Source organism: Canis lupus, chromosome 6 (assembly GCF_048164855.1).
Source record: "Canis lupus baileyi chromosome 6, mCanLup2.hap1, whole genome shotgun sequence".
Classification (NCBI taxonomy): Eukaryota; Metazoa; Chordata; class Mammalia; order Carnivora; family Canidae; genus Canis; species Canis lupus.
Window position 1 is genome coordinate 76,057,327 of NC_132843.1, and position 27,148 is coordinate 76,084,474.

The 27,148-nt window shown below is 37.2% G+C and overlaps 1 protein-coding gene across 1 annotated transcript in view; it reads left to right on the plus strand.

Moving 5' to 3' along the window:
* Positions 1–27,148, plus strand: part of CRB1 (crumbs cell polarity complex component 1) — a 213,444-nt gene that overhangs the window by 77,564 nt on the left and 108,732 nt on the right. The window contains exons 3-5 of the mRNA XM_072831284.1: positions 12,517–12,712; positions 15,675–15,814; positions 21,382–21,564. Of these exons, the coding sequence (XP_072687385.1) occupies positions 12,517–12,712; positions 15,675–15,814; positions 21,382–21,564 (519 nt within the window). The remainder of the gene's footprint in view (positions 1–12,516; positions 12,713–15,674; positions 15,815–21,381; positions 21,565–27,148) is intronic.

Below are 27,148 nucleotides of genomic sequence, written 5' to 3' on the forward strand. Positions count from 1 at the left end.
TATATAAAGATATGCAATATGGAAGACATGAGTTTAAAGAACATTTAGGGGATCCCCGGGTGGCTCAGCGGTTTAGCGCCGCCTTTAGCCCAGGGCCTGATCCTGGAGTACTGGGATTGAGTTCCATGTTGGGCTCCCTGCATGGAGCCTGCGTCTCCCTCTGCCTGTGTCTCTGCCTCTCTCTCTCTCTCTCTCTGTGTCTCTCATGAATAAATAAATAAAATATTTTTTTAAAAAAGAAAGAACATTTAAATATTGTTTTTGTGAGCAACTACCTAAATAGCTCACATTTTACTCACCACCTAATATGTATCCCCATAATAAATATATTTCACATCCAAAAGGTGAATAATATGCACCAGCCAAAAAAGAATATATGAATTTCACAGGTTGTATCTTCATATTCTCAAAGGAAAATGACTGTTTTTCTATATGTCCTTAATTATGAAATGGATCATTTTTTTGTGATGTCATATAAAAACCTTACACACTTGTTCAGCCATTTACTCAAAACTAGAGTCATGTGAAATCTTTTATGAAGAAATTAAGTTACTGGCTTTTGACAGATGTTTGTTGAATGAGTGAACAAAGTAACAAATATTATTCACTCAGCAAGTATTTATGACCTACTTGCATGTCACTGGACATTGTGGCAGGCCATGGAGACTTAAAGATGACCATGACAAAATTTATCCTGGACAAAATATTCAGTTTATTCTGGGAGGAGGTGTGCAGACAAAACTTACAGTCTCTCTCCTGATAGAATGCTGAGGAAGCACAAGGAAAGGAGCCCATGACACGGCTTAGGGTCAGGACGATCTTCATAGAAAACATGGCCTAAGAGCAGAGCAAAAATGCAGTTCTTTCAGGATGTTGAACTGAAACTTGGTTCCTCTGAATACATTTATTAATATTATTATTGTATGAGTAATAATGAGCTGAATAGCAAGGAGGGAAGGACTGCAGAGGTTTTAGAGAGGAGTGAATGTCTCATCTGTCATCTTTGCTTTGACAACTGGTTTGTCTACAAACTACTAGGTTAACCAGGTAGTTGTGGTTGGCATGCTCCATTTTAACCTTGCTGAGTACTTCTCGTAGTGACTTCCTAGCAATCAGTAGGGTGTACAGGCAGGTCTGAGTGAGGAGGGGATGAGCTAAAAAATATGTAGTAATATGAAACATGGGTGCAATGGAAAGACTGGGATGTGAAAGTAGAAGACAGAGCTTCCAGTCCCAACTTTGATGAGTTCTAGTGGTTTCTAGGGGTTTGATATTGGACAATAATTCTGAGCGTCTGTGTCCTCATTCTAACATACAGGCATAATATCACCTAACTCTCAGGGTCCTGGCGACAGTGAAATGATTTGCTGAAAGCTTTTCCATAACCTATGAAGCCATGAAAATGCTGGTTGCCACTAATTTAGTATCTTTAAATACTTTAAATGCTCCTTGAAATGCTCTAACATTTAACAATATTTACCTATACTCCTTACAGGAATCCTTTCCTCATACTGAATTGCTTTCTTTTTTGAATATATTAGAACCATACTCAGGGACAGATTAACTGAGGTCATAATCTCTGTGCTCTATTTACAAGTTTCAACTGGAAAAAATACAATATGTGTAGGCAAGAATTTAATTTCTGAAGCTGCCAGATAATAAAATGAAGGATTATAGAATGTGCTAGTACTGTAACATTTCAAATATGCAGGAGGAGTAACAATTATCCTAATGAACAAAAATCACAAGAAAGATAATTGTTATGAGTAAAACATTATAATCACAGAGGTGTGAAATGTATAGCATCGGCCTATTTCGCATAAAATGCAAATATCATAATTTTCCTATTATCCTCCCAAGAAACTCATAAGATTAAGCAAGGTAGAAACCACTGATAAAAGTAGAGCGTTTTTCAAACATAGCATCTTGGAGACTTTGAACTGGGTTACTCTGAATTAAAGTTTGTACATGTTTTACTAATTTTATATGTTAAAAAATATACATACACGTACACATTAAATAGAGGCAGTAGATCGAGGAAGGCACGCATATTAATTAGGAATGTAATATTTCAAAATCAGATGAGGCCTTCGCACATGTTACGATATTTATGATCGGAGTATAGTGGGAGGAAGAACATACAGATGGACTTAGGAAACAACATCTGGAGAAGAAGGAAGGAAGGAAGGAAGGAAGGAAGGAAGGAAGGAAGGAAGGAAGGAAGGTGGGTTTGTCCACACTGGGAGAGGCAGTAGGACATGGGGAAATAGAGAATTTCCGTACTCCTCAAAGTAGCATCAGATTCAAGAAAGCCCAAGAACAGGCTCCCTAGTCTCTGCTCTTAGGGCTAGCCGGCAGGAGCCAGACTTTGTGCCCCTAGAACTTGCTCTAGCCTCCCGTGATTTTTCTAGAAAGATGAGAATACCAAAAGAGCGTCAAGAACACTCTTCCACCTGCACCGATGATCAAAGGAGTGGACAGGAGGCCAAAGACCATCAGGATCAAGAACTCCAGGAAAAACCAAGGTTAAGGTTGACAGCAGAGGTTCCTGCAGTTGTGTCGCTCTGGGAAAACAAGATCTGTAGAAGCGAATATGATTCCCAGATCTCTGGTGACAAAATAAGAAAATCAATTAATTCATGAAGAAAACGGTACATGCTGCACTCGAGTGAGAGCCTTGGGGCACAGTACCAGAGACGGGGGCTCGAAGGTCGGGGACACTAGGCTCCACATGGCCAAGGGCGCCTAGTCCCCAGGGGCAGGTGTGGGGGGACCTGCTGGCATGCGGGCCTAGGGACCCCAGAGCCCCCCGGCATCCTGCCCACAGCAGTCCCTGCTCTGGGCTGAGCCCTGGCTCTGGGGAGGCCGGTGCCCTCCCTGAGCCCTTGCGGAGAGCCAGGCTTCTGCGCACGTCCAGCCTGCACCTGCACCAAGGACCTGACCTCCAGGAGCCCGGGAGCTCGGGAGCTCTGAAGACTTGCTTCGTGGCCCCAGGATGCCCCGGCATAAAAGACACCTGGGATCAGTATGTCTCCAAGAGGCCTGGGTCTGCACCAGGCAGCACGTTCAAGGGGGTCTGTGGCCAATTTGCAGCCACGACCTCCAAGTGAGTCACAGGGTTGGGGCTCCCCTGTTCCCAGGAGGATATGCAGGTGGTTGGCGCCAGACCCCAGCTCCACGGGCCTGGACAGTCCTGGCTGTTGAGGACTTGCTGAAAGGTTATCACAGGCCTTGCCAAGGGGGTGGTTCCGGGAAGTCAGGGATCTGGAAGGCCTCCTGGGTCTGGAGAGGTCAGGTCACCGGGGTGCGCCTCAGAGGGAATAAGCACCTGCCTGATTCCAAGTCCCAAACCACCTCGTGAGGACCATTCCCCTTGAAGGCAGGTCTGGGGGAATTTGACTGTCTTGCCAGGGCCAGGTGGAGCAGGCTTGCCTGGGGATCCTCCAGCAAGACACATGAGGGAGTCCTAGTTCCTGGAGAGGCCTGGCTGCTGGGGTCTTGGTGCCAGAGAGCTAACTGGGCATATTGGGCTGGCACAGGTCTCTGGAGCAACCAGGCCAGGAGCGGGTTCAGGAGAGGCTGAGTCCCTGCGGTGTTCTGTGGGGGGAAACCAAGGGTCTGTGAACGTCCAAGACCGAACCTTCACAAAGAGACCCTATATCCCCTTGAACCAGGTATCTCTGGAATTCTGAAGCCTTACTTGGAGGGGACCAGGGCACCCTGGAATGAGAGACATCTGGGATCCCTGGTTCTGGAGAGGCCTGGGTCCCCGTCACATCCAAATGGGGAGTGACTATTGCCTGTTGCCAACTTCGTAGCCATAGTATCACATTGTATTGTGGGGGGACGGGCCCTCTCCACCCACGAGGCTATCCAGAATGTGAGGCTGCAAAAGGCTCCAGATGCCCAAGGCCTGGAGAGAAGACTATAGTGCATATCTGTGCAGTGCAGTTCCAGGTAGTCAGAGATTGCAGTAGAATCCCATCGAGAGATGCCAGTTCCTTGGAGTGGGGATTTAGGGAACAAAGCATGGAATTCCATCCTTAACCTAGCTATCGGCACCTGGTCCCCTGAAGGCAATCTAGTGGGAATATGACTGTCTTGCCTTGGCTTGGTAGATAGGCTGGTGGGAGGATCCTCCAATGAGAGGCCAGGGAGCCCTGGTCCCTGGAAAAGGGAAGCAAGATCACTGGAGTGGACTCCTGCAGTAATAATAAAATATTAATAATATTTATAAATAAAAATGATAAAATAAATACAGTAAATAAATATTATAAAATAATATAAAAATATAAATCAATTTTCGTATTTCATCAGAATTAATCACTGATAATTACATTGATTTCATATACACCAAGAGAGAAAAGATCTGCAACTAAAATATAATACAATGCCAGGACACTCTTGATTTTAAAATGCATCATAATTCTTAGATTTAAACTTAGGACAGAAAAAAAGAGCAGTCTTCAAATTGATAAAATTCAGTCATCTTCCGGGGATGAATCCTACACTTATAAAGTCTACTTTAAATGACTGTTTTGTAAAAGGTATTTGGTACTCTTTGGTATCCTCAGAAAAGATATATCTAAATGCACAAGTTAGAAATAATTGGGTAAAAACTCACAGATGTTCCTATTGAAAACAAAAAAATCTGCCTTTAATCTCTCATAGCATCTTGCTGATCGATATTATGCTTTTTTCACACTATTAATCAGAGCATGAAGTCATCAGCCTCTTCACTCTTTGCTCTTAGGTTGTTAAAAATATTATAACTATGATATAGAGGAGAAAAATGTAGTGTAAATCTATAGCTGTAATGGAAAAATGGGGCTACAGTACCTCTTTGCCCTGATACTTGGTCCAGACCTGCACCGATAATTGTTGTAATCAATACAACACGCATCATTCTTCAAAGAACCCAGGAATAGTGTGTATAATTCTTGTTCAAAAGGAAATATTGTGCATAGAGGCCTGTTAGATATTAAATCTTGGGGTGGACTCTGAAGCTTAAGATGATAACCAAAAGCTAGAGTATAATTATTTCCGAAGCATGGGCTCTGCAGATAATGAGAAAGGTGTTCAGAGTGGTCTGTCAATGCCACGCTGCATGTGCTGCGCATCCTCTCCCCACTGTAATGAGTGCTGAGCACATCAGTGACAAGACCTGCTCTAGGCTGATAACATATGATGTGTGCTATCTCGTGGCACAGAAGCTTAACATTGATCTATAGTTGCTGAAAAATGCATATTGAGGTGCAGAAATCTCTAAACCCTGATCAGAAGTTTAAGGCACTATCATTGAAAAACACTATTTTGTTTTAAACATTTGTCAGAGCCATAAATTTGTCTTTCTGGCTTTTGATTTAGAGTGGGCCCCGGGCTCGCAGAAGCATTGAGGATCTCTCCTGGCAGACCAGATTGCCTTCCAGGACAGATGGTGGATTCGTCCATAGCTATGACTGGATCATTCATTCAAAATTCATTGAGCGTTCTTTTTTTTTTTGGAGGGGGAGCACTTTCTATATTTAAGAATATGCACTAAATGCTACGGATCTTAGTGTTGAAGGACAAAAAAAATTCACTGTGATGGTTTTGTAGATCATATGAACAAGTAAGCATTTACAGCAAAATATAATACATATTTTCATATTACAGGAGATTATTAGAGAACTGTGGAGTGGTACCTAAGGTAGATATAAGCAGTTAAGTATAGTTTCCAGCACCATGTGATACTCAAACTCAATTTTTCAGAACTAATTAGAAATAACTGGGGGGGGGGAGTAGGAATGACAAGTGGGATATTACAAGCAAGGCGAATAACTATGTGCAGCCTAAAGACATGAGAGACAATGGAGCTGCAAGAGCAATCATTGTAGGCAGTACAAATAGGGTCTGCATTTTTTTGAATCTTTTATCTCATTCCAAGGTTTTATCCTGGAGACAAGAGGTACTGTTTATAAATTTGGCACAGTGATAAGATCAGATTTGTATTTTATAATGATCACTCTCAGAAATGTAGAGAATGACTTGAAAGACAGAAATCAGGAGAAAGAAAAGAAGAGAGGCGGGAAGCATGCGAATAAGGTTGTGGCAATGGGGATGGCCCTCTAGACCCATTTCCGTGGTGGGAATGGCAGAATTTGGTGACTAATTGGAATGCGCGAAAAATAAACAAGATGATGATAACTCCTAGAAATCTGGCTTGGGTGATTTGGAGATAATCCCATTCATTGAGAAGAGAAGTTCGTCAAGGAAAAGGGTATATGGGATCATAGAGGGTGGATTGAAGAGAGTTTATATTTGGAATTATAGAATGATGACTGTTGGGATAGGTGGACAAGACAACCTGATAATGGGAATCAGAAGAGTAATCTAGCCTAGAATTACAGACTGCTAATGTGTATAGCTCATGTGAAAATGTCACAGGAAAAACTTCCTGATACTCATTAGAATGGTCACTGGCTTCTAGGTCCATGGTCTTTTCTTAAATGCAAGTTAAGTTAAACACATTTTCATTTTTTTCCAAAGTGCCTCTAATTCCTTTGCGTTTCCTGGAGTTTGGCATTTATCTGATGAAACCACTTTTTTTTTTTTTTTAATGAAACCACTTTCTATGCAACCCTTATTAAAGGTTTGTTTTTGTTTTTTGCCTCAGCTTTAAGGACCAAGAGGGAAGTTTGACTTTCTCACTAACTCACTCCCGAAAGACCACTGGTTCATTATTCACTTACCCCTTACACCACTCTTTTCTTATTCACTTACAAGCCATTATTTCTTAACCTCCAGGACACTCCCAGTATTTGCAATGACTTCTGTTCTTTCCCAGCCATCTCCTTCACATTCGGTTCAATTCAGCAAAATGTGCTAAACACCTGTCAGGAGACAGGTGTTTGCTACACACTGAGAATGTGTGTCCTTGAAGAACGTAAAGCACTGGGCTGTGATGTAGCTTCATGGCTAGTAGCACAGGTTCTAAATTCAACTGCCTGTAATCTAATCCCGGCTCCACCACTTTCTACCCTTTTGGTCTGCATCAGGTTTCTTAACTTCTCTATGCTTCAGTTTCATCGTGAAGAAAAATGAGCATAATGATAGTATCTCATGGATAATTTTTTGAAGATCAAACAAAATCGAATAATGTACATAAAATACTTAGCACAGTACCTGATGTGAAATAAGCTCTCAATGAATCTCAGCTATTACACTCAATAATAAGAAAGGATCCTTGCTTTAAAGCAAGTTGTTGGAGATAAGCAAGTGACAAATAATAAAGTAGAATGCTGTAAATGCTATGAAAACACAAGAAGGTGAAAGCAGTAAGGAAATCAGGGAATGCTTCTCTGAGGATGGGGCATTTAACATACGTCTTAAAGGATGATTTCATCAGATGGACAAGAAAGAACCTTCCAAAGCCTATGTTTTGGAGTTAAATATACTCTAGCTTTTGGTTATCATCTTAAGCTTCAGAGTCTGCCCCAAAATTTAATATCTAACAGGCCTCTATGCATAATATTTCCTTTTGAACAAGAATTATATGCAGAAATTGTATATTCCTGGGTTGTTTGAAGCATGTTGTATTGATTAGAACAATTATCAAGAACCTTGTACACAATCGATGTATCCAAACTCTTGGAGGTAGGGCTATATGGGGAGTTTGAGAAAAAGAAAATAATCTGATACAATTGGCATGTAGAGTGATGATAGAATTGTGAAAGGAAATGAAACCAGAAGTATTACCAAGGTTTTTAGTTGTCAAAATGAGAAGTTTTGCCTTTATCCAAACTTAGCTAGGAGCTATTGCAGAATTTTATAGACCATGCTCTTCCAATTTCTTGAGCTTCCTATTTTAAAGGACCTCCATCTCTATCCCACTACAGCCAGCCGTACCCTGATGTGGCTTCAAGTTGGACCCTCTCATCATTCCAAATTGCTTTACCACCAAAGTTCTCACCACAACTTGAGATTCCAATGTCCTTTCCTTTGGTTGAATTCTTACCTCATTTTTAGCAGTATATCAACCAGCTGGCTTCTCCATTCACATACTATCCAAAGCTCCTTTTCTATTTTGATATCTCCTTGCGAGCCTGGACTTTGTGGAGAGCTGTTCTACTGATGTGCCTGTATTGTTCTCTAAACCTTGTTCTTGACCTGTAATTATTTCCTTGCAGCTCTCCAATTCTGGAAAACCCCTCACTGTCTAATCTTTTCTCCTAAATTAAAGTCTATTGATCTACCTCAAATATTTACTACCTAATCTGGGCTGTATATTTACTATTGCTCACTAGCTACTTATCTGTCCATTGTAGCCGTTTAAAAAATCATATTTAGTATAGTGATTGCTCCAAATTTGTCCAGCCTCTAGCTCCTGAACTCTCGGTATGCCATCTATATTTGTTTCAATGGAATTTGAAGCTTTTCCAAATTCCCTTCCAGGAATATGTTTGCTTCCAAAGCCTTTTTAAAAAATTTTTTTAATTCTGTCTACCCTGAGGAATTGAAGAAGGAATAGGAAAGAATAAATAGATTATAGGTAATACCTACATTCCTTGAGCATTGACTATAATCCAACCTTGATATTAGCAATGGCAGAGCAGAGCTTAGACCTGAGTAGTGTTCCTTTTCCTCTTCCATGATGAATGGCAGATGAAAAGGGAAGAAGGAAAGTAATAATAACTCATACAGTTCTTATAATTCCCTAATTCAGCATGATACAAAAAGTACTTGTTGTACTCCTTTGAGAAAGCATTTTATCTGCCTTGCATGCTTCAATAAGCATTCTCATAAAACTATTTAATTTCCGTCTACCCAGATCCTGTGTAATTTCCTCTGCTCTACCGTTGTGTACTATGGTGGCTTGGGAATCATGTGTGTCCTGATGTCTTGGACACTTGTGAAGTGGAGACAACATCTCTCCTAGGATCCCAAAACTTATACTGGGGTAGTATTAAATTCCCAGCTCACCTAGGATGAGGCTATGGAGTCAGAGACTTCAGCTCCAGCTTCATTTTTGCTACATCTTTAACTCTCTGCTACATCTTTAGCTCTCTCAGCTGAGGTGGGCCACAAACTGAACAGTTCTGCTCATTTGAATATTCTACTCAAATCTTTCCCATCTCAGATCTGTATATCAATCAGGTTTTGGGTCAGGAAAAAAAAAAGAACTTATTCTGTGAGTATCAGTTATAAAAAGTTTAAATGGGAATTAAGGGCTTATACAGAGGGAGGCTCCATAATTTGTGGATTCTGCTGCAAACTAAGAACGTGGGACTCCCGCCTCCTTGTTCAAAAATTATTAAGAATTTCAAGATGGTGACAGAAAAACAAACCAAGCAGGAGACTGTTAGATTCGAACTGTGACCTCTCCCAATACATAAATTCCTCTGTTGAAGTTCTGAACCCTATGTCAAAGGACCTCAGACTGTGACCTCATTTGAAAACAGAGTTCTTGCAGATATTAGTTAAGTATTTGGCTGTGAGAAAATTTCTGAACTTCTTCTGACAGTTAATGCAAATTGAGTAGTTCAGAGTGAAACTATCCCTGGCTGTCAGGAATTAATGATCTGACATCTTAGGTCACCTATATTTATGTAGGGATGCCTCTGTGGATATTAGCACAGTATTCACTATAGTGAGTTACCAAAACTAATGACATCAGGAATTTTCTTTCCTGTCCTATACTTTCTTCTATTGGTGCAGAGTTCTCCTTGTCCTATGTTATTTTTTTTCCATACCCTTTCTATTTTCTTATGTTTCATACTATTAACTATTAATGAATTCTAACAGATTGGTTGGGTCCCTCGGTGGGTTTTTGTGAAAGAATTTTACAATTATGAATTTTCTATTTCTTAGACAATCAACCACAGAGGTGCTACTCACTGTGACTCTATCAATTTCTATTACTATATATAGTTATAATAACATGGTGCTGTACTTATTAACACAAGGCATAAAATGAATGTTTCCAGATAGATTGACCCCACAGTTCAGGTGTTTTTGAAGGTTGATTAATTGTATATTTAATGGATATAAGCATGTGACAAACAATAAGCATCCAAATGAAAAATGAAAATCATAGTTAATTATCCAGATGTTTAATCTTTGAAGCCAGCATCTGGAAATACAAAGACATCTGGATGACTGATTGCACTTACCACATTTCATCTGGCTACTTTGGCATCACACAGACATTGACCCAATCATTTTTGTCTATATCAGCAGCAGTAATAAGCTGCAATAAAAATCATATTGTTAAGTACTATCAAGTCAATGCACATAAATCACCCCAAAGTAACTAGCTGATTTGAAATTGCATCTAAATTCTTGAAACACATTCTTATAGGTATATTAGGGTAACTTTAAAACTAAAGTTTTTGAGCTACATCATATAAGTGGAGCTTCAGAATTTAAAATAATGGTTTATAATGTATTTCTTCAGCACTAGGAAGTAATCTGGGTATATATCAGATGAATATGTGAATTTTATTTGAGTTATAAAATAAAATTTAGGAAAATTTTAACAAGTTCTAAACCACTGGTTTGGCTTTATATGTTAATACTTTCCAGCAAATATAGATGACTAAAATACTAAAGGACATAGTTCAATATCATATAGGCAAAGTCTCTATGGACAACTGGATGGACAAAAGAACGGGAATACGTAGTGAGAGGAATTGCAGGAAGACAGTCATTAGGGAGTAAGAGACACAGGGGAGAATGCATGTGAAATCACTTTGCCTTGACCTTACATATGGCAGCTGTAGAGTAAGTGCCAGTTGCCCTCTAGTTAGAGAACACAATGGGAACCCACGTTGACTGAACATTCCTGGGTGGGCATAGTATGCTCTGCTTAAAGTTCCGATTGACCATTGTCATTTCAGGGGAGGTAATTTTGTGCCTTGTAAGTACTGAAAACTAACCCATTATCATTTTAGTTGCTATATATGTTAAGAAAATAATCATAAGAAAAAATATTTTAAAGAACTTACTATTTTTGTCTTATGTACATTCTTGGAAAATAGAGATATCTATTATCATATTATTTTGCATGGCAGAAATAGAGATAAAGCATTGTTGACAAGCCATTTCAGAAAGAGAATGAGAATGAGAATTGCAGATCTGCTGGCCAGTTCAGTGTTCTTCTCTGGACCTTACTGATGCCAAGTAGAACAGATATGATTGATCTCATTCCCAGACCCGGTCAAAAATAGCCATGCCTCAAAGAGCAAGCTATTTACCTTGCAACAAATACTCTTCCACAGCTTTCTATTTTTATCAAATAAAATTTAACTTTTAAGTTTTTTTCTTCTCAAAAAACATCAAATTTAACATGCTGGCATTCCTTTCAACTTAGAATCTAGTCACAGTTGTAAATGGTCAGCAGAGTGAGACTCTTCTACTGCTTTTTCTGTCAGGAAAGGGGACACATAATCAAACTACTAACAACGTCTGAGTCATTTGAAAATCCTTCAATATCATTTTAATACACAATTTATTATCCTGAGTTATAAGCATAGAAATAGAGATAAGTAAATATAAGTATCCCCCCTTTTGTATCTTTTAAAAACGTAGGCAAATTTGTTGTACATCAAATATGACTTTGATAGATTCAGCAGGGTAGTTTGTTATCTCCATGTGAGTACGTTTGTAAACCTCACCTTCTTTTGTTTGGTAATAATCTTCACTTACTATTTGGAGGGGAATACATAAAGATTTTTTTATGCAACATTACCTTAAAATGAAGTAGCTCCTAGTAATGCCACTAACTAAATAAGGTTTAAGGCACAAACTGATTTCCTATTTTAAAATAGTATTTTACAACACTATAGAAAATCTAAATGTGAATAAAGTCCATACAAAAGGAGCACTTAAGGAAATAATTGTACATTATATTTGTACAATAAATATTGTAAAACAAGTATTGGGTTTTTTTTTCTAATGACATTTGCTATGTTCCACCTACTATCATAAGCATTTTAGAACATACTATAATTGTAATAATAATCCTGTAAGATAATTACAAGTACTGGTCCCATTTTTCAGGTGCAGACACTGAGTATGGAAAGGTTAAGGAACTGCTCATGGTCACACAGCTAATAAGTGGCTGCACCTAGATCCCCACCCAGCTCATTTGGCTTTGGAGTGTGAGCGTTTGCCCACTTCTCTATAGGATGCCGCACTGTTTAAAAATAATTTAGAAACATTGACCAGTCCCTTTTAAGTTTCCAACAAAAGTACAGTTAACAATGACTTTGTTCTAAAAATGCCTCGTCTCAACCGACTAAAAAGCCACAAGCTGTTATATGAAACAGTTCTTTGTAAGTAGCAGCTGCTCTGCATTGTGCAACTTCCCACAAGCATGCCAAAAAGTGAATATCAACTACAATTAAAGAGGAAAATTATTTTGGGTAACATAACATTTGACAAGAGCCTTGGTAAATAAAGCACTGGCTAAGCACTGGGAGCTAAACTATTAAAGCTGTGCTAAAACTTCTCCTTTCTTCTGTGCTTTCTTCAAAGGTGTGAACTGTGAAGTGGAAGTTGATGAATGTCAGTCCCAGCCCTGCCGAAACGGTGCCACTTGTCGGGATGCTCTGGAGGCTTATTTCTGTGACTGCAGCCCTGGATTCCTAGGTTATGACTGTGAGCTCAACGCTGATGAATGCGCCAGTCAGCCCTGCCTCCATGGAGGGCTGTGTGTAGATGGGTACAACAGGTGCGTTTTCTCCTGTGTTTGGGTGATTGGCTTGGAGAGAACTCATGGACCAACAGTTTTTGCAGAACCACTCTGCGGAATTTGGAGATCTCATGTCCTCAGCTTAAAATGTTTGCATTGCTTTACACTTTAAGTGACCAAAAATAGTACCTTTCAGATTTTACTTAAAAAATGCATCTTTCGGAGATCATTTGCCCCAAGAGTGAGGATTTTCCAAGTCACTCTTATAATCCTTCCTTTAGAACTTGTATACTACAGAAAAGGGCCAGCTTTTTAATTCCATGAAATACAGCTGTTGTAGATAGGGAAGGTGCAAAAACAAAGCTAGAGATCAGGCTTATTTGTAAATATTAGGTTGTATTTACATAATACCAAGCATATAAATCAAGGGGTGAAAATAAATCCTTTAGGAATTTTAAATGAGCAGTGTTGGAAAAGGCAGTAATATCAAATTGATTATATCTTGAGTTTCAGGCTCTCAGGGAATTGGGTGAATTCCCAATATATACTTTTAAGAGAGTATAATGGCAAGAAGTAGCCATGGATCCTGCTCCAAAGTAGATTCTATCATTGGCTTTTCAGTAAAATAATAAACAAACAAATGAATAAATGACACCTTAATACAATATATATAATAAATTTAAGTAATGGTACTTGAATTCATAAAAAATATTTTAGACAACTTTCTGATACCTTTTTTTTTTATAGGCTCCACCCAGTGTGGAGCCAACATGGTGCTTGAACTCATGACCCTGAGATCATGAGCTGAGCTGAGATCAAGTCAAATGCCTTAACCGATTGAGCCACCCAGGTGCCTCTAATACTTATTTTAACTATAGATATTGAGTTATCAAGTGCATAACAATTTGAACAGCATTAGTACTTAATGTCTTGTTGGATCTTCCAACAGCTCGGTGGAAGGTAAGATGAGCATTAATATTTTCCCATTACATTAAGGCGTCTAAAGTTCAGGGAAGTTAGGTAATTCCCACAAGTTCACACAGCTAATTCTTCACAAAGGAAGGATTAGAATCCAATTCTCCTTTATTTTGTAAGTAAGATTGAATTGATCCCAAATCTGAGTTTCAAAGAGAATCGGACTCAAAAGAGGAACAGTAGTAAACGGCACAGGTACTTCAACTATATCCAGCAAAATGATGTAGTTATAAATAGAACAACGCGGGCTGCCTGGGATAAGTGACTGACTCTTGGTTTCAGGTCAGGTTGTGATCTCAGAGTCGTGAGATTGAGCTCTGAGTCAGGCTCCACACTGAATGTGAGGTCTGCTTAGGATTCCCTCCCTCTCCTCCTGCCCCTCCCCCCTCTCTCAAATAAATAAATAAATAAATATTTTAAAAAAAACGAATAAATAGAACAATATAGTTGTATATTTCTTTTGTAACCTATAAAGCCTAACTTTTAACCACATTCCACATCTTGCCTCTGACTTTCAGTTTTAACCAAATCATTCTCCAGGGGCAAGAATATACATTCCTGAAGGCAGGTTACTGGCCAACATGCAGTTTCCATACAGGCACTCCAGAGGAAGAGCAGGAGGTCCTCCCATCAATGCTTTGCTGTCTCTAGAAAGCATCAGGACAGAAAATACACAAAGCTTTTGCTTCCTATGGAAATGCAAGCAGAACAAGGCTAACTCCCGCCACCTTTCATTTCTTCCACTCATGTACCATGAATAATTTCTCTATTTTACATTTATCTTTCTTACCACCTAAGAAGATTGAGAAGATAATCACAAGGTCAACAAATACAACTTGATTTTAATCCCCCACAACAAAAAAAATTAACACATTTGCTGTGAGGCTAATGGAAAGTCAGAAACTACACACACACACACACACACACCACACACACATACACACACACACAAGGTTCTTGTAGACCAAAGGAATATGCAAAGAGAGTTTCTAATTCTGGGAATTGAGGCCCACTGGCCAGTCTTAAGTACATGGTTCTTCTCCTTAATGTCTTATATGTAGTGGCTTTTTAGTAAATATTTTTAATTAGTAAGAGGATTTCACACTAGAAATATATATAAAAATTATAATAATATATTATACTTGCTAATATTTCAGTTTCCTTTAGTGAAATATTAATATCTGTGTTTGGTGATAAATACGCACATAAGCCATAGTGAACAGGACTCCAACTCTATAAAATCATAGGTGTTCTTTCAATGACCAGACCTTCATTTTATCTGGGTCAAGTGTGCAAGCTCACATTTTTACAATACTAAATCCTTGAGATCCCATCTAAATTAAAAACCTCCTCCTGATAAAATCAACAAGTCTCTCTATCAAATTTGTGTTTTGAGTGTCAGATAATCTCACCCAACCAATGAATGTTTAGAAATAACAGGACTCAAATATTTCTGTAATCTAAACATAAGAGAACATAAGTCACAATCCATATAAATGAGGGCTTTTCCTGTTTTTTAAATAATTTATTGTTTCATTTTTCATAAGGGACCTTATTAATGGACTGTATATAAAAAGAATGGCACAGTGGTATAAATCATTCTTTACTGCCTTCCAAATATTAACAACTTTATTTAGTACTATTTGGTAGTAATTTAGTCGGTATTTTCTGATGCTTCAGATTCTGTGTCTATTCTGTATATACACATTTAATTATCACAATAACCCTTGACATAGGTATTATTATTCTCAATTTATGGATGAGAAAACTGAAGTAAATAATCATGGTTTCCCAATAATTTTGCATGAAGCCATACTATAAATTTTAAAAGATAACCAGATATTAGTGTGGAAATACATAATATTTTCAGGCTTATAGAGATAATTCCCCAGAATTTTTGAGATAAGTATTAAAACCTGCTTTGGGTTGAGACCCAAAGATTGATGGACAGAGGAAGAGACATAATAAAGGTATTTGATCTCAATATGACCAAAAGTTGATGTGAAAATTTCATTTTACTCTCCAGCTATAGCTGTAACTGCACGGGTAGTGGATTCACAGGGACACATTGTGAGACCCTGATGCCTCTATGTTGGTCAGAACCCTGTCATAATAATGCTACATGTGAGGACAGTGCTGACAATTACACTTGTCACTGCTGGCCTGGTAAGTGGCAAAGTATCTTCCACTTTTTCTTTTTCTTTTTCTTTTTCTTTTTTTTTCTTTTTCTTTTTCTTTTTTTTTTTTTTTTTTTGCTTAGAATAGAAACAAATCACTTATAACAAATATAAACTAAAAATTCTTGTTGTTAAAGGTTTAAAACCAACTCTTCTACTTATCATTGTTTTATTTAGTTGTATTCTTCATTGCTCACACATACCTATTGGTGTACTATGTATTGTCTAAAGTAGGTTATTAAACTGCCCGATCTTTAGAACTTTCTAGAAGAAACAGAGAGGAAAAATGAATTGAAGAATCAATTTCCGCATGATCTTCATGGAGAGAAATTCACTTGAAGATGCTTCCTTTTCTTCCAAGATGTTTTCTGTGATAACAGAATATATTGAAACCCATGAAACAATATTAAAATCCTCGGAGATTGTGTTATAAGTCATTGAGCCAGTCAACATAGTTATGATGGTCCCCATAGAGGATATAGAATGATATTCCAGAAATCGGTGTATTCTCCTAGGCATTAAAAATATAAATGAGATTACAAGTTTAACATATATAATATATAAGTTTAATATACATAAATATACATATATACACAACTAAAAATTACACATGAAGGGTAATTAGACTGGAGTGTAGAGGTAATGCCAGAATCAGTAGAAAATATTATATAATATTTGAGTCATCAAGTCACCTGTCCCTGTAAATATTGATGTGAATTTTGGCAAAAAGCCTGCCATATTTTTTAATCTAATTCTCATTAGGATTTAATGGGTTGAAATAAAAAAGCACCCAAAAAAAAAAAAAAAAGCATGTCTCTTCTTTCATGGTCCACTGGAAAAAAATGATAAACTATGATTATTTAAAATCTAGTTGTTATAAGCTTACTTATCATCTACCCCCTTCTCTTTCATTTCACTGTCCAAAGGAAAAATAATCCCGTGTTTGGGGAGGAAAAATGGGGCCTGAGGTCAATCCAATTGTTAGTAGCTTTGGATTGAAAGGCATCTTATTACCTGTGGGACATTCAGCATGCTTTGGTTACATATATTTTGTAGGTAAAAAACAAACAAGCAAATGTGAAAGTGTAAAAGGAAGTTTGGAATTCTGTGGCTCAGAGATATTTGTAAGTCATGTGCCTACCCACTTCCAGATAATGAATTGGGCATGCTTGTTATCCTTTGGTTATTGGCCTGACTTAAATACTGAAAATTTTCCAAAATGTGTTTTTTCACATTCCTGTCATCAATCAGCACTCAACATTCAATCAATGCTCTGTACAGGATCTCTATCTGGAAATGGGTAGAATGGACAGTTTGGGAATAGAACAAATCCATCACTTATTAACTGAGTGAACTAGGGTGGTTACTTCTTAATTCTTAAGTTCTTCATCTGCAAATGAGGGATGAAAAATAACTTGTATTATTATGAAGAATAAAATTACAAAAGTAGAGCCTGGAGCATATTAGGTACTCAAAAAAAAAAAAAAAAGCAACTGTTATTACATACCAGTTTCTACAACAGGAGGTAGGAATTACGTATGAGATGGTTTTTATTCTCTAGAGGGGTTATAATGAAGTTAGGCAGTTAAGAAGACCTACCTAAAAAAGACGAATTAATATGTGTTCCATTCATTCATGGATTCAATCATTTAAGTCACATGGAATTCAATGTCAATTATATACATCAGGGGTCTGAGAATCAAAAAGATATGATCCCTTCTTCCAAGGAATTTAAATTCTAGTAGAGAGGCAGTGTAAAAAAATATGCATAGTACAATTTTTGGTACAATGAAAAGCTATAATAAATTCTGTAACAGGAAATAAGGGGAGAAGAAGTACAGAGATGGCCTGACCCAGTAGGCACCATTTTAGAAAATTTGAAAGATCACTAAGCATATCTCAGAACTGTACTCACTAACTGTGTGACTTTGGACAAGTTACTTTATTGCTCAGAGCCTCAATTTCCCCATCTATAAAGCAAAGAAGGTAATACCCACCTCACAGAGTTGCTTTAGAGAGATCCAGTAATATATATAAAGTTCCTAGGTCAGCCTAGACCATAGTAAGCAATGAATAAATGTTAACTAGGTACCAAAATTAAGAGACTGACTATCCTAGACGCTATGGCTATCACATAGCACATAATTTATTTAAGGCAAGAAGAGAAGAAGGAAAAGGAGGACAGAAGGAAGAAAGGGCTGTAGATACACATGGAAAAGAGCATATCCAGCTGTAGAGCTTTGAGTGACTGTTCCAAGATGCTGGACTACATAGGGGTGGTGGTAGAGAGTTGAGACTGGGGAGTAAGACAAGACTCAAGTCAGATCACAATGCTGTTTGTCTGCCCTGCACGCTAAGGGGAGGAGAGGTAGCATAATCTGACCTGTTGGTTTAGAAAGAACCATCTGGCACTTTCGTGGAAGATGACTGAAGAGAATAAAACAAAAGGCAGAGAATCTAGTTAAAAAAAAAAAAAAAGTTCTGTAGTGGAAACAAGAGATAAGACTATTTGCCTGAACTATGACTGCAGTGTTAAGGACGGGGATAAGGGAATGGACAGCCATGAGACTCATTTAGGAGGCAGATGTGATGTGGGAATTAACAAAGGGGCACAGAATAAGGACAGGTCTACTTGAGTTTCTTTCACGAGTTACTGGATGATGGTGTTTTTGCCTAGAAGGAAAATTTCAGAATGTCTTTGTATCCTATTCTTACTGTTATATGTAAAGAGAAGATTTAATGCTACAAACTACCCTGTATCTAAGACACCATTCCTTTGGATTGCAAGACCACCAATGACTGAAGACAATGGCAAGAATCTACCACTGTAATTGCCTGGGGTCCTCATTTCAAAAGTAATTAATTACAAGAAGTGTCAGTCATCTTAAAAGTTTTCTTGTTATCCAGATAAGATTGGATTGGTTAAAAAAAAAAGAAAGAAAACGTAAGAACCCTGGGGACTTGACTCAATATCACATTGTTTCTTTATACAAAGTTTTATAGAAAAACTTGTTAAAACTATTGAATACAGCCTTGACCAAAGGAGTCTATTTATATACACGGTTAAAGGGAGCAGCAAACAAAATTCCCACAGGGCCCCTGTGGTAGGGACAGGACCGGGAAGACCATAAATCAGAACCTCCCTAATGTTCGCTATAGGAATAGGATAATGCATGAGTCAGGAACCAGAAAAGGATTTATGAAGGTTTTAAATTACTTCCTAACCTGGCCTGTGTATGAGTCTTGAGACTTAAACTGAGAAAAAAAATTGAAAGTAGTTGGAGCTTTCTTCAATAAGTTCAGTGTAGCACCATGAATACCAGTTGATAAAAACTTGTGAAAAAGTAGATATTTGGGTTTAAGAAACTTGAGTTCTTGGTGGCAGTGGTGGGGGTGTCACCACAAAGCATCATGGGATTTGATCTGACATGTGCTTTGAGTTTCCTTCTTCATCTGCAAGTTTCTTCTTAGAAAAACCTCATGGGTCATATGTGACAAATGTATTATATTGTTGAGCAACAGAATTTATGTTGTGCTTATGATTTGACATACGACCTCATTCAGGTTTTTAATAAAATTACAAAATGAGTAATATCATGTTCTCATCATTTGCTTATTAATGGTCAATTCTCCAATTTACTTGCTTAAAATATAATTGTAATCTAAATTGTTGATTATTACTCTTTGAATCTCATTCAGCTATTGATTGAAAGTCTACTATTTATGCATTGCTCAGTATTGGAGTAGTGAATGAAAGAATAAAAAAGGCATCCCTGCTTTTGTGGAACTTATAGTCTATTGAGGGAAACACTGCCTATAAACATAATAACAAAAATAATAAAAATTATTATAAGAGCGATAAAAGAAATAACTGGGTGATATGAGAGAAAACAAAAGAATCTTCAGATCTGTTCATGAGGAAAAGCCATTTGGAGAAAGTCATACAAGATTAAGTCTCGAAAGCAAGACTTAGCCAAGCACAGTCTTGGAGGAGCATATTCTAAGAGAGGGAACCCTGTCATGAAGGCCCTGGGGAAGAAAACATTCTAGGGAAGGAATGTAGAAATGGGAAAGGGGCCAGATTAAATAAAGGGCATTTTTGGTTAAGGATTTTTTTAAAGATTTTATTTATTTATTCATGAGAGACACAGAGAGGCAGAGACACAGGCAGAGGGAGAAGCAGGCTCCCTGCAGGGAGCCCGACTTGGGACTTGATCCCAGAATGCCGGGATTACTACCTGAGCTGAAGGCTCAACCACTGAGCTGAAGGCTCAACCACTGAGCCATCCAGGTACCCCAGGTTAAGACTTTTGAATTTTAATTTGTATGAGAGCAGAAGCCATGGAATGATTTTAAAGTAAAGAAATATCATGGTCAGATTTATAAGTTTTATCATTTTGGATTGTAAATTTCATTTTAAACACGTATTTCTCAGCAGAGTTAAGGGACATTGCAAAGATCTTTAGTTGACTGTGAAGTCATTTGTATTTTAAATTATGTCCTTTAAGAACTACATGTATCAGCTTATGTATGTATAGTGCTATATAAATAATCTTATAAATCAATCAGAAAGACAGTCTAATGGGGAAAAAACAGGGAAAAGAATGAAATGATTTTTAAAAATCCAAAAACATGTTAAAGTCAGTAGTAATTGGGGAAAATGAAAACCCAAACAACAATGAAGTACTTTTTTTTTTTTAATCTAACCAACTGCTAAAACATTTTATTTGGTGACAGCAAGTGTTGCCAAGGTTTTGGAGCCATATGCACATTCATCCAGTGCTAGTACATATGTAGATGGTACAACTACTTCAGAGGGGCTTATCAGTATATATCAGTATATATATATATATATATATTTACACATACATACTTTAAGAGGTGCATATGTATGTAAAACCAGAGAAATAGTTCTGGCATGGACTATCCTTTATATCTAATATTTACAATTTTTAATAAAGTACTAAATCATTCATGTTTCATTTTTATTTTTGTCCTTAATAAAATGACCCAGCTAAATCCACTCAAATACAAAATTTTTTTTTTACAAAATAATTTTTTATTCTATTTTATTCAGTGTGAAGAAATAATCATTTACCTTTGCTTTGCCCTAAGAATTTAGGGTTGGCTATGTAGTTTCTGCTGTATTTTTGGCTATTTTCTTTTTCTTTTTTTTCTTTTTGGCTGTTTTCTTAAAAAAATATTTTGTTCTTGCTAAAAATTCAATTGGAGTATTTGAGGAAGTACTCAAATGGAGTATTGAGGAAATGGAATCTTTAAAATAATCAGGAAATCAAGGTTATCCTGAAGTCCCATTACATTAATCAAAATATTAATCAAATGTTTTTAAAAATAATGGTCACTATTGTACAAGTGATTCTTTTGCTGCTGTTGTTTTCAAGGAAACCTTCCCTTCCCAGATTCTCCTTGCTAGCTCCTTGAGGGCAGCACATCGTCTTGTTAATTGGTGCCAGCCCAGTGGTCAGTCTCCTTTCAGGCATAAACTCTGGTTGAGGAGCTTTGACTCAGCTGCTTCTCTGAACTTTTATCCTGCAGGATACACAGGTGCCCAATGTGAGACTTACATCAACGAGTGCAACGGGAACCCCTGCCAATCTGGTGGGACATGCATAGAGCTGTCCCCAGAGAAACCATATGGACACCTTGCTCAGCTGCCTTCTTCGTTCAGTGACCCTGAAGCCTCAGGTTATGTTTGTATCTGTCCACCTGGACTCACAGGTGAGGGCAAAGAGAGGAGAGACAGCTTGACTTTTTAGCACTTTCTGGCATTTAGTCAAGTGGTGTATTAGCAGCAAGATCTGTGCAGTATAAGCTGTTGCAAAGGGTCCCCCTTGTGGGCATGAAAAATACCATGTTTCATATACCATAATTCAGCAAATCATGAGGAAAATGTTAAAATAAGGATAAAGGAGGTATATAAAGGGGAAATGCTTTTACACATTATGCTGGGAATTGAAGCCCAACTCAAATTCTTTATAAACAGAAAATGTTGGAATTTTTATTTTACAATGATACTATATTTTTATGTTATTCAAATTTGCTTTTAAAAAGTTAATGCACTTATGTTTACCCTGAGAGCAATTATCTAGTCTCAAATTATCTTCTTCAACTACTTTATAGCTAAAGTTGTTCTGTATGTCAAATTTCAGCACCCTTCTTACTCTGAAACCCAGAAGAAAGCTGCATGTATATTTTCCAATGAGCAGTTGTGTTTGTGTCTGCTTCCATGCTCTGGAAATTTTCAGAAGTTTGGAGACAGTCCTCATATTTGGTAATGAGTCACAACTGTCTTACAACTGCATAGATACCACTGAGAAAACTGATTACAATCAAACTTTCCATCTTATTTCTTTTCAATAGATTATGATACCTGAGGAAACTATTTTGGTTGTTTTTGAAGATTTCTGAGAAAAGTAAATAAAGAATAAGAAACAAAGGGGAGGATGGTTGTCTATCTACATTTACTATTCCTTTTCTTATGGTGTTTCAGTTGTGAAGTTTAATGATCTTTGAGTCATGGCAGTGTTTGCTGTAAGGTTACTATAGAAGGTATTTCCTTCTTCACTGCCCCGTCTATCAGAACACAGAGAAGAAAAATCTCCCTAACTTCAGTGTCAGGATAAGCAGTATTTTTCCTGAACAACTTCTTGCTTGTAAGATTTTTCCTTTAATAAAAGCAATGCAAATAAATCTTGATAAATAATAAAAAGCATGAAATAAACTCATGTAATACATCATATGTAGATGGCTAAAAATCTTATCAGTTAATGTGGGTTCTACAAGCATTAGCTTTTATTCCGGAATATATTTATGTATTTACCTTACCTGGGATTATTTCAATTTCCTGTCTCTGTTTCTTATGGTTGCCCTCCCCTTATTTTTTCTAAACTATTTATTCTTAGTCAAATGTTCTTGAAAAGTGTATTGGCCTCAATATCTAAGGACCTGCCAAGCATGACTATATGAGTTAAGAAGTCCTGGCTGCCCCACATCTCCATAGCTAAATAAAAGCATTTATTTTTCACTGATATAAATTCCAGAAATGGGTTCTCATGATCAGTTGTCCTATGAATGGTGGTTCAGGGTCACAAGCTCTTCTCTCTCTCTCTCTCTCTTTTTCTTTTTCTGTCTTTGAAAGTGGTTTCCAAGGTTATCATGCTCTTCAGCAAGCCACTGGAGAAGGAAAGAAAATGGAGTGTGGCATCTAGAGGGTTTTTATTGACCAATACCAAAAGTAGTGGTTATCTCTTCTATTCACATTCTATTGGTCAAATTCAGTCATATGACTACATTTAAGACTGAGAAATCTAGTTTTGTTGTGTTCCTAACATAAAGAGTAAACTGGTTTTATGAAGAATTATCCATTTTGACTTCTCATTCTCTTGACACTGTCTTTCATAAAGCAAAAGTTTTAAATTTTAATGAGTTTCAATTTGTCAATATCTTTCATGGATCATGCCTTCACTGTCATATCTAAAAAGTCATCAACTTACCCGAGGTTATCTAGGTTTACTCCCATGTCAGCTTCTAGATATTTTATAGTTTTGCATTTTAAATTTAGGTCTAGAGTCTATTTTGAGTTAATTTTCATGAAGGGTGTAAGGTTTGTATGAAGATACACTTTTCTGCAGGTAGATGCCCAGTTGTTCCACAGCTATGTATTGAAAAGACTCTTTTGTTCCACCGTGTACTGAGAAAACTATTGCTTTGCTCCTTTGTCCATGTTGGTTAACTCTATTTGCATATGTCTATTTCCAGGCCATCTATTCTGTTCTAATTATCTATTTATGTCTGTTTTGCTAATATGACACGTAATTACTGTCTACAAGTCTTGAAGTTGGTTTGTGTCAGTTCTCCAACTTTGTTCTCTTTCAATATCATGCTCTATTCTGGGTCCTTTGTCCATATAAACTTTAGAATCAGTTTGTTGATATCTATGAAATTATTTGCTGGGATTTTTGTTGGGATTGCATTGAATCTATAGACCAAGTTGGAGAGAACTAGTATCTTGACAATATTGAGTTTTCCTATCCATGAACATGGGACATTGCTCCACTTATTTAGTTCTTCTTTGATATCTTACATCAGAGATTTGTAGTTTTCCTTATATAGATCTGGTATGTATTTTGTCAGAGTTATATCTATTTCATTTTTGGAGTGCTAATGTAAATGTGTTGTTAATTTCTAATTCCACTTGTTCCTTGCTATTATATAGGAAAGCAATTGACATTTGTATATCAGCTTTATCCCCTGCAACCTTGCTACAATAGTTTATTAGTTTCAGGAAAGTTTTTGTCAATTCTTTCAGATTTTCTACATGGACATTCATGCTCCTCCCTTCCAAAAATAATGTTTGCATAGTATATCTTTTTTCCATCCTTATACTTTCAACTTACTTATCATTGAATTTGAAATGAGTTTCTTGTAAACAGCATATTCCACAGCATATTATTGGGTCATGCTTCTTAAAACAATTATTCTGTCAATTTCTGCCTTTTAATAAATGTGTTTAGATCATTTACATGTAAGTAATTATTGATACGTTTAGGTTATTTATTTATTATTTGTTTTCCATTGGATTCTTGTGCTTTTCTTAACTTCCTTTAGGTGACTTGGCCATTTTTTTTTCAGACTTTCATCTTGATTTATTCATAGCACTTTGGATATACTGTTTTGTGTAGTGTTCATTGTGGTTTTCCTAGGTATTACAATATACATATTGCATATGTATCAAGCCTATTGGTATTAACATTTTACCACTTTGAGTGAAGTAGAGGGACCTTACTTCCATTTAGGTCCCTTTATTTTCCCTATTTTAGAACATCATTGTCTTGAAGATCAGATGGTATTATAAATCTTATTTTAATCACCATGTATAATTTAGAAAATTCATGAAGAGAATTGACAGTTCTTTTCTTTCAGTATTTGAGAAGCTATACATAACTTTATTTTCTTTTTTCTTTTTTTTCTTAGAGCTAGGGCAGAGTGAGGAGGGGCAGAAGGAGAGGGAGAGAGAGAATCCCAAGCAGACTCCATTCCCAGCACAGAGCCTGATGAGGTGCTTGATACCACAACTTTGAGATCATGATCTGAGTCGAAATCAAGATTCAGACGCCTAACCAACTGAACCACCCAGGTGCACCTCTATTTTTAACTCTTTGAGGAACCTCCATACTGTTTTCTAGAGATGCACTAGCTAGCATCCCCACCAAGTGTGTAAAGAGGTTCTCCTTTCTCCACATCTTATAACACCTGTTGTTTACTTGTCAGTTTTAGTCCTGACAGGTGTGAGGTGGTATCTCATTGTAGTTTTGATTTGTATTTCCCTGATGATGCGTGATGTTGAGCATCTTTTCATGTGTCTGTTAGTCTTCTGTATGTCCATTCATATCTTCCACCCATTTCTACACTGGATTATTTGTTTTTTTGGGGTTTTATAAGTTCTTTATGGGTTTTGGATACTAACCCTTTATTATATATGCTGTTTGCAAATATCTTCTCCCATTTGATAGGCTGCCTTTTAGTTTTTGAAGTCCCAATTACTCATTTTTGCTTTTGTTTCTCTTGCCTCAGGAGATATATCTAGCAGGAAGTTGCTATAGCCAAGGTCAAAGTTACTCCCCATGTTGTCTAGGATTTTGATGGTTTCCTGTCTCACATTTAGATCTTTCATCCATTTTGAATTTGTTTTCATGTATGGTGTAAGAAAGAGTTCCAGTTTCATTCTCTTACAAGTGATCATCCAGTTTTGCCAACCATTTGTTGAAGAAACTGTCTTTTTCCCATTGGACATTCTTTCCTGTTTTATCAAAGATTACTTCCCCATAGAGTTGTGGGTCCATTTCTGGGTTTTCTATTTTGTTCCATTGACCTATGCATCTGTTTTTGAGCCAGTACCATACAATCTTGATGACTGCAGCTTTATAATACAGCTTGAAGTCCAGAATTGTAATGTCTCCATCTTTGCTTTTCTTTTTCAAGATTGCTTTGGCTGTTTGGGATCTTTTGTGGGTCCATACAAATATTCAAGTTCTGAGAAAAATACTGGTGGTATTTTGATAGAGATTGCATTAAATGTGTAGATTACTTTAGGTGGCATAGACATTTTAATACTATTTGTTCTTCAATTCATGAGTATGGGATGTATTTCCATTTCTTTGTGTCATCTTTAATTTCTTTCATAAGCATTCCATAGTTTTCAGAGTACAGATCTTTTACATCTTTGGTTAGGTTTATTCCTAGGTATCTTTTTTTTTTTTTTTCTCATGATCAGAGTGTAAGATCTTTACTTTATCCGTGTGGTTTCTCCAAGCTTCAAATACAACTATACATCTATCCCTCAGACACTGCCCAACATCTATTAAGCGTGGGAAAGGCAAGTCCCCTCTCCTCACGACCAGGTGTCACTGGCTAAGAAATGGCTTCTATTTAATAGAATTAAACATTGTGATATTGACCAGAACTCAAAGTCTTTCCCCCCACCCCCGAAAATACAATATTTGAATTCAGTTCCATGTAAAAAATAAAAGCAATTTCCTGATTCCCACCATAAGTGCATTAGCCACATTTTCACATACAGAAACCTTAGGTACACGCAACTGTTTATAAAACATGACTCTGTGTAACACATTTACATTCATGCCATAAAATTGTATGTATCTGTAACTTCAGCATCGGGGCTTGAAATCTGACTTTGCCGTTCACGAGCTGGGGGACCTCAGCCCCTCCGAACCTATTTCCTCAAATGCACAATGCAGATGATCATTGACTTCACAGCAGTCAACCTTCGAGGCTTGTCCTGGGTGTTGTGAGACTGGTGGATCTCTGCACCTGCCGGCGGGTCTCTGCACCCCTAGAAATGGGATACCTAGGTGATCAATTCCTTGATTTCTCTTTCTGCTGCTTCATTATTAATGTATAGAAATGCAACAGATTTCTGTATGTTAATATTGTATCCTGTGACTTTACTGAATTTGTGTATCAGTTCTAGAAATTTTCTGGTGAAGTCTTTCAGGTTTTTTACATAGAGTATCATGTCTGTGAATAGTCAAAGTTTGACTTCTTCCTTGCTGATTTAGATGTCTTTTATTTCTTTTTGTTGTCTTATTGCTGAGGCTAGGACTTCCAATACTATGTTAGACAACAGCAGTGAGAGTGGACATCCCTGTCTTCCTCCTGACAGCAGAGGAAAAGCTCTCAGTTTTTCCCCATTGAGAATTGTATTAGCTGTGGGTCTTTTGCATATGGCCTTTATGATATTGAGGTATGTTCCCTCTATCCCTACTTTGTTGAGGGTTTTAGT